The sequence below is a fragment of the Hordeum vulgare genome, chromosome 1H, assembly GCF_904849725.1.
Source record: "Hordeum vulgare subsp. vulgare chromosome 1H, MorexV3_pseudomolecules_assembly, whole genome shotgun sequence".
In the NCBI taxonomy this organism is placed as follows: Eukaryota; Viridiplantae; Streptophyta; class Magnoliopsida; order Poales; family Poaceae; genus Hordeum; species Hordeum vulgare.
The window spans coordinates 485,791,543-485,800,524 of record NC_058518.1 but is presented as its reverse complement, the minus strand read 5'-3'; the positions used below and the strand labels follow the sequence as shown (position 1 = coordinate 485,800,524).

The 8,982-nt window shown below is 42.3% G+C and overlaps 1 protein-coding gene across 1 annotated transcript; it reads left to right on the top strand.

Moving 5' to 3' along the window:
- The first annotated feature begins 521 nt into the window (after positions 1–521).
- LOC123448160 (probable homogentisate phytyltransferase 2, chloroplastic) lies at positions 522–8,744 on the top strand. Its single transcript, XM_045124964.1, has 11 exons — positions 522–859; positions 2,375–2,496; positions 2,575–2,721; positions 2,883–3,108; positions 4,380–4,453; positions 4,612–4,704; positions 5,304–5,421; positions 5,702–5,764; positions 7,784–7,816; positions 8,237–8,313; positions 8,398–8,744. The coding sequence occupies exons 1-10, from the start codon at positions 644–646 to the stop codon at positions 8,309–8,311; spliced, it is 1,167 nt and encodes a 388-aa protein (XP_044980899.1). The 5' UTR covers positions 522–643; the 3' UTR covers positions 8,312–8,313; positions 8,398–8,744.
- The last annotated feature ends 238 nt before the right edge of the window (positions 8,745–8,982 follow it).

The following is an 8,982-nucleotide window of genomic DNA, read 5'->3' as shown; positions in this document are numbered from 1 at the left end:
GGTGCGCGCGCTTGGACGGGCGCAACGGTGCGGCGCCCCGCCCGGCTCGGGGGCGGCCGCGAGCTCATGGGGCGGGGGCGGGGGCGGGACCGAGCGGCGCCGATAGGAGGTCGGGAAGGTGGGGGAAGGACGAATGGCGTGCGTGCGGAGGGAGAAGTAGATCGTGGGCTGGTTTTACGGTTCAGTCGTGTGCGGGAAAAAAATCTTTTTTCGGAAGGGTGGGGGGAGGAGAGCGAGGCGGAGAGTTTTGGGAGGTGGGATCGAGAGAGGTCGAACCATCGCTGGTTGAACCATCACGACGGCACATCCTGCTTTAATAGTAGAGATAAAATAAGTACAGATGTAAAAGTTTACACCCATTTCAAGCAGGGCTTTATTCTTTTCCTAGCTGGCACGAATATCTTGTAAATTTCGAAAATAGATTTACCGCCACAACAAAAATAAAAGGGGACAAAAGAATGAAAAAAAAAGCAAAATCATCAGCCATAGCATGAACACCTACCTACCGCAGCCATAGGATAACACACGCACGGCCCTCGTGGCATCTCCCCTCGCTGTTGCCTGCATCCTCATCAATCTCCAATGGCGACGGGTGGCTGAGGAGGGGAAAAAAAAGTGAGCAGAGTGAACTCCCCTCCCATCCATGGCTTCCCTCGCCTCCCCTCCGGTCCCCTCCCACGCGTCCACCTTCCTCCCCGCCCCGGCGGGCGGCCGCAGCAGGCGCCCTCCTCGCCTCCTCGGCCCGTCGCCGCCGCCTTCCGCCTCGTCTCTCTCCTCCTCCTCTGCTTCCGCCCGGTTCACTCTCTCCCCGCGCGCCCCCTGCAGCGCCGCCCGCCGGCGCCGGCGCGACACCGTGCGGGTAAGCATCCCGATCTCGTGTCTCTAGCTCAATGCGGGGTATGCTTGTCGGATGCCCTGTCTCGGCGGCGTGTTTTGCGCAATCTAGCTTAATCAGATTCACCGCTTGGCAGCTGCGTGTAGTTCCAGCTAGTCAGTTTTACTGAATACTACCTCCGTCCCAAAATAAGTGTCTCAATTTTAGTACAACTTTGTATTAGAGCCAGTATAAAGTTAAGACACTTATTTTGGGACCGAGGGAGTACATTCTTGTAGGACAGGATGCAATGCTGAAACCTGCAATCCTGAATGTCCTGATGCAATGCTTCGGTGGCACTGTAATCCGAATAGGCATTGTGTACTACCCTCTTTGGTAAATTTTGAGATTGGGGAGCCTTCCCCTCCTTGCAGACATTTTTCATGACAACTAGTAGTAATGGATGGGCTCACGCTTGCTCACATTCGCATATCAGTGCATTTACTTAAGTAAACTATTGTGCCTACTTGCCTTATCAAGTTGTCATATGTTCTGATCGCGGCCATGATTTGCTGGCGGTACAAAGGACTGTAAAGGAATCTGAGCAAAGCCTTTTGCGGGACTATATGATGTTCAAATGCATCTGTTAGTTGTACTGGTGTTCCTAGCAATATCATTTTACGTCAATTTATAAATTCAAAGAAGATTAGAGATGCTACTCGTGCTACTTCCTAATGCAAATAATGCCATGGGTGGTCACGGAAGTCCTGAACGTTGTGCGAGTGAGTGAGATGTGAATTATTGCCACAATTTAAATCGTACATAGTACACCAACAAATGCGTAGACTCGAGAGGTAGGTAGCAAATTAAGTGCCGCGCCTTGCTTTCACAAGAGACGGTAATATAAGCCAGCCGAAGAGGATCACATGTGTACCCACTATATGAGAGGACTCGCAGTTATTTTATTGACATTATTTTGTCGTTTCCCTTGTCCATGTTTGTAGGCAAGGAAACTAAGGCACACTAGGATTTAGAGGCATCAGGAATAACACCATCACAGTAATGTGCTTAGACACGGTCTAGATGCTAACTTCCGCATCCATGTGCGCACCGACGTTCCCTAACAGGCTACAACTTAGAAGCTACAGTGTTTGTTACAAGCGCTGATCCATCATTGACATCCATCTAGAGTCTCAGAAGTCGATTTTACTGCATTTTGGTTTGGAGGACAGGATGCAATGCCGAATGTCCTGATCAACTCACATATTTCCGTGGTCATTGAGTAGTAGTCTCGTCCATACTTTGAATGCAGCGTGATCCAAATAGGCGTTATGTACTTGCCTGTTTGGAAAATTGGAGATGGGGGGTTATCACAATTCACAAAGCATGATGAGTGTGATTGCCTGTCTTTCCCTTCTTACAGACATTTTTAATGTGAACTAGTAATGATTGAAATCACTGTTTTCTAATATTCATCATCGATCACATTTACTTAAGTAACCATGTGGCTATGTGTCTTTTCGATCATGATCACACTCATTTGATCTGGTCCTGGTACAGGCATGCTCTCAAGCTGATGCAGCTGGGCCAGCTCCACTGTTGAAGACACTATCAAACCTAAAGGATTCCTGCTGGAGATTTTTGAGGCCACACACAATTCGTGGAACTGCTTTGGGATCCACGTGAGTATGGAGCTTTATATTTATAATGGCTCAACCGAGATTTAGTTTTCTAGTACTGAAACTGTTTTTTGGACGCAGAGCCTTGGTTGCTAGAGCATTATTAGAGAATCCCCAGTTGATTGATTGGCGCTTGGTATTCAAAGCATTCTATGGGCTTGTAGCATTGATCTGTGGCAACGGTTACATTGTTGGGATTAATCAGATCTATGACATTGGAATCGACAAGTATGTATATTGCCTCCCATGAATTGAGTCTTCACTTACACTTACTACCTTCATTCATAAAGGTGCCACTACGAAGTATTACCATTTAAAGTAGCATACCACCAAAGCCCAGCCAATGTTTCTGCTATACCTGTCATTTCTAAGTTTATGTCACTGAACAGGGTAAACAAACCATATTTACCTATTGCTGCCGGTGATCTCTCAGTTCAGTCAGCATGGTTACTGGTCGTAGCATTCGCAGTGGTGGGCTTCTCAATTGTCGTTTCAAACTTTGGACCTTTCATCACCTCTCTTTACTGCCTTGGTCTATTTCTTGGCACTATATATTCTGTTCCTCCATTCAGACTGAAGAGATATCCTGTTGCTGCTTTTCTTATCATTGCAACGGTACTTTGCTCCTCCCTTCTTCATTACTATAGTAACAGACTAATAGCACCTTTTTGTAGCTCTTATACTTTAGAATGATAGCCCAATTATGAACTGGAAACTTTGCTTAATTATCTCTGCTTAGTTGCACTCGATCTACTGCATGTCTTACATAGGGCCGATCTAACAACTTGACTAGCCAAATAACTAAAGATAAGCCTCTAAACCAAATATATCACAACTAAACATAAGTAATGATGCAAGCCTTGGATGTGGGTGCTGGCCAATCCATAACTGCAAGTGTGCGATCCTCTTGTGCGTCATTCCCATGGGCTCATAATGGGCTGCACATGACCGATACATATGTAATTATTTCCATACTCATTGAACTTGTATCTGACAATCCTTTTTAATGAATTTCTGACACTTTCTATGTAGCATTTGTAATATGACAAGATAGGCTGTAGCGACAAAAGGAAATATTATTGACTAATATGGCCGCAAACCAATTTTGTAGTTTAGCATGAGTAAAAATTAACAGTGGTAAGATCACACTGGTTTCCCTGTGTTGAGTGGTCGTGCCTGCTTTTTATTCCCATGTGCATGGTGTTCCTTATGCAGCTCAGAACACGATCAATGTATAACTGCACTTTCTAGAAATATATTTCTTCGGAGAAATGAGAGTATGACTGAATCATCTCCACCCTAACACTAGCTATACCAGTTTACAGAAATTGTCTTGTGATGCCTTTTGGAGAATAATTTAAATATTTAGACATGCTTAGAACAGTTTATTTGTTCGAAAATTTAGTATGTGTACTGTGGGATAGAACTTCAAGAGAGGTGCTCTAAGAAAACACTGCAGATGTCCACATATATCACAGGTTCTCGAGTTACTATTCTTGCTATCAAAAATATTATTTGACTTCGGAAGAACCTTAACCTGAGCCTGTGCTATATGTAGATCACGCAAAACGATGTTAAAGGAAGCTCCCTAAGAATCCTATGTAGAAAAATGACAGAAATACACCAACTATGATAGATCCAAAATACTGGTGTGGAAATCTATACTGTATTTCACTTATGAAGTTAGGTCCTTAGTTTCCTCGTAACTCACCAATGATCCTCTATATAATATTAGAAGACCTAATTTCTCTGAGTAATGCTGTGCTATCATGTTCCTTGTTTTATTGCAAGTCCATGCTATCATGTTTCTATTTTACTTTAGGACAACACTATCTGCAAAACTTTCTTTCTTTTTGACAAACCTATCTTTGATTATTTTTTTACAGGTTCGTGGATTCCTTCTCAACTTTGGGGTGTACTATGCTACTAGAGCTGCATTAGGTCTTACATTCCAATGGAGGTAAATAGTTGCTGCAAGTGTACTCGAACCTTGTTAAGTTAGCATTGTATTTCTACAGTCAATATACACCTATCTGGAAAGCGGTATGTTGCGTCTCATTGCAGACATTCAGAGATATTTGTGATGTCTAATGCTATGTGATACCTTTCTATCTGCAGCTCGCCTGTTGCTTTTATTACATGCTTTGTGACAGTATTTGCTCTAGTCATTGCTATAACCAAAGATCTTCCGGATGTTGAAGGGGACCGCAAGTGAGTTTCTAGTCTATACAAGGTTTTGTAGCAACCACCGTCTAGTTTTTCCAACAAATCTCATCTCAGTTTTAAATGAATAACTAATGGTTACCATTGTGTAGACCACCGTCTAGTTTTTGTGTTTTTTTTATGGTGCACATTCATGTTTTTGTGTCACTATTCTTAGTTGCTAGAGAAAGTTGTCGACTGTAGGCCCAAAAAATGACAGCAATTGATTGATCAAACTACTAATCGGAAAAGTAGAACAATACAAATTAAGATTGTGAGCTTTGGTCTCCAGTGTTTATTTCTTATTTCCCCTGGCCTTGACAAGTGCCCTGAGTCAAAACGATCTAGAGCTGGATCGAGAGATTTCAGCCCATATTTGGAAAACTTGTCTTACTAGTCAGTTCGAAGGATCTCCAAACACAAAAGAAAGGGACGAAATTTGTAGGTTTTGCATACTGAGTAAACCCTATGTTCAAATGTAGTCAGCTCTCTACTTTGTTTCCTTTGAGACTGAATATTAGCAGCCAGTTCTATAGAACTATTTATTTGTCTAAGGGACATCATTAATTGAATTGTTGATCTTGTACTTATAGTGTTTTCCCCTGTAGATTCCAAATATCAACTTTGGCGACAAAGCTTGGTGTCAGAAATATTGCCTTCCTTGGCTCTGGTTTATTGTTGGCAAATTATGTTGCTGCTATTGCAGTACCTTTTCTTATTCCTCAGGTTGGATTTCAACTGCTTTTGACTCCTTATTATTTCCCTCGTTCCAGTTGAATTAGTGAAATTTCAAACTGCAGCAATGTTTCAGATGATAGAAAAATGCATCTATGGTCAATTATACCAGTAAAAGTTTACAGAATTGTTTACTATGATAATTTCTTTATCACAAGGATCCCTTTCTGATCAGTGCATGCTTTTGAAAAAGACAGTACTTCGATGCATAATCTGTACTAAGCAGTGTTACCTTATCAAATTGCACTGATGGTGTTTTTCAAAATTGCAGGCTTTCAGGAGCATTGTAATGGTGCCTTTTCATGCTGCTCTTGCAGTTGCTTTAATTTTTCAGGTAAAGAAATAGACCCTTGTAGATGTTCAGTCCTGGAGTTTCTAAGATCTCTAACTACCAGTCTAATCCTACATTTTTTTCCAACCGGGCTCACACCCCTTTCCATTAATTGCTTGACGGATGTACATCAGTCTCAGTCATCTTAGCGAACGATACATATCCAGGGAAGCTAAAACAAAAGGATTCTGAAAGGGGGGAGCAAGCTGGAGCATCAATAGGAAACCCGCTGTAGATGATTCTAAAACGAACCATCTACCGCAGGGCGAAAACCTATTGACACTAACCACCTGTCCTCCGAGAAGTCCTAAACGAACATCATAAAGCAGACAACAAGCACCCCAGCAAAAGGAGACCACACAGAACTCAGCGGGCATCAAACCCCTTTGAGGACATCTAACAACCAATCGAAGCCAGCAGGACTCATTCACCTCAAGCTCCAGCATAGCCTTCCATCGCCAGCCAGTCTCGCGAAGTCGAGCGATCTGCCAACGAGGCCGCAACCCAAACCATCCTCTGCACTCCAGACTGGAAGTTTGCTCTGTCCACTTCCTTCAACAAACCTGACCAATACATCAGCAAGGAACATGCGGTGAAAACTGCCTCTAAAGGTGATCGCACAACATGGTTTTCAAAAGTAACTCTGTTATGAGTACACCAAATTCCCCAGCAAATGGCAGCAATAATAGTCATGTAATGATGTTTACCGGAATATACTTATACAACCAGCCCAACTTTGCCACAAGTATTTGGGGCAACAGGATGCACCCATTGCCAGACCAAAAGCCCCCCAAACTGACCGAGCAAAAGAGCAGCCAAAAAATAAGTGGTTAGCTGACTCAATATCACAACAGAAAGAACACAAAGGATTCCCATGCCAGTTTCTTTTACGCATGTTATCCCTGGTAGGAATTGCATTTTTAAATAGTTGCCAAAGGAAAATTTTAATTTTCAAATGGATATTGGCTTTCCACACCCATTTATAATCAGGGCCTGATAAATCTCTCTCTAATCACTCATACACAGACTTTGTGGTGCACCCCCTTTTTTTCCAAATTTCCAAGAAACTCTATCAGGAGAAGCATTTAAAGGAAATGTTTTTGCTATATTGACAATTTCAGCCCACTGCTCTTGTAAGGAAGCAAAAAGAACACGCCTGAATTGCGTCACAAAGTTTTTCCGAACAAAATCTGCCAAAGTACAATCCTGATCTTGACAAATATCAAACAAAGACAGGATACACTGTTTTCAAAGGAACATTAAGCATCCAGGGATCATGCCAGACCCTGGCTAGATCCCCTTTATTGATCTTAATCATCCTACCCTCCATATACACCTCTTTCACCTTCATAATTGCTTTCCAGCAAGTAGAGTCGTTAAATCTAGTCTGCACACTAGCCAGTAGCCACTGTCTTACGTTTGAAATAGCGGGCGCGCACAATATGCTGCCATAGACCATCACCTGACTCCAGTCTCCACCACCACTTCACTAGGGGACTAACATTCTGTTTGTGGAGGTCTTTACTACCCAATCCACCAATTTTCTTAGATCGACAAATTCTGGTCCATTTGACCATATGGTATGCCCCTTTTTTCCTACCCTTCCTCCAAGTTCAATCCTACATAACTAGCTTACACTTAACTTGTGACTGACTGCTCTTATACCCCAAAAAACGGTTCAACTGTATTAAAGGGTAGACAAATAAAACAGAATTTGAACACTGAGATTCCAGCTAAGGAACCACATGTGCAATAAGCATCACATAAACTACTTCAGCTAGCACGATTCCCGTAGTCCTTGGTTGTTTATTTTCAGATGCACTATATAGAGTCAAAGAAATGCAAGCACATGGGCTTGTTGAACTTGAAGTGCAAATTGGAAGAAATATGCCAATTTCAATTAGACAATTTTGAGTCCAAACCTCGATGGAAAATGCAACATCTACATTCAAAGCTAATTCCTTGGGTTCTGGAGCAAATCCATTTATTTGCTAACTGTCTAGTTCTGCTGAATGATTTCAGACATGGGTTCTGGAGCAAGCAAAGTACAGTAAGGTAAGGCTTTAAACTTATGTTCTTCATAGCTCTACTTCGTACATACAACTCCTGAAACAATAAAGGCTTTATAATTGGAATTGCCAGGAGAAGCATTGTTTTTGAGTTTGCATATATTTCGGTAATTTTAGTAGGATATGTAGCCCCGATGCTATTTTTCAGTTCATGCGGTGTTAGTTCCATTTCTGTGATTTGGATGCCCTGGCACAGTTTTATCTTCCTATCATTGGTCGTACTCCTGTTATGGATTTTGCTGAAGGATTCATTCTCAAATGTAAATGTGCATGTATTTATTATAAGGATAGTGAAGCGGGTCGAAATCCAGTCAAAATCAAATCTAAAAAAAATAGGATAGTGAAGCGCTTAAGGTTTTTTTTATGTTCCAAGTGCACCAGCTTTAGTTGTTTCTTGGTGTGGCAGGATGCTATTTCACAGTACTACCGGTTCATCTGGAATCTCTTCTACGCCGAATATATATTCTTCCCGTTAATATAGAGGTAACCTTTTCCTTTTGAGCGCTTCATCTGCTTTGTCAACTCTGTTTGAGAAACTTGATGCATCCTTCTGCTTTACATTATCAGATATATATGGCATCTAACATGGGCTACCCGATGGGAGGATACAGAAACATGAATTCGTCGGAAAAACAGAAGAGAAACCCTTTTGTGGGCTATAAAGCGCAAGTGTTTTTGTACATACTTTGACTGGTGGGGAAGTAGAGCAGCGACGGTACGAGGATCTTGATGGAGTTTTCGTTGAGCAGATGATGTTACCCGGTAGAAAATGACGGAGTTTTCGTGGTTGTTTCTGCCAAACAAAGAGGAAAAGATGTAAAAGAGAAAAAAGTCTTGGGCCTTGTTTTGGAGGGTTTGGGCATATTTGATGCAGAGTGGTCGTTTTAATGCCTTGGGAGCTGGGAGCTTTTCAGGTAATTTCAGTGTCTCGCATGGTTTTCAGGCAGGTTCAAACAGAATGTCAGAATCCGATTCTTCGTCGACAAGTCAAAAATGTGTGCAAACCAAACTCAAACAGAAAACTGCAAATTCGTCGACGATTCACTGAAACTGAATTATGCGCCCATGTCTGCATTATAAATGCGTGCCACCAGCCCACGGAATATCGCAAATGTCTCTGACACGAGATCGTGGTGTCGGGCGTGTAACATG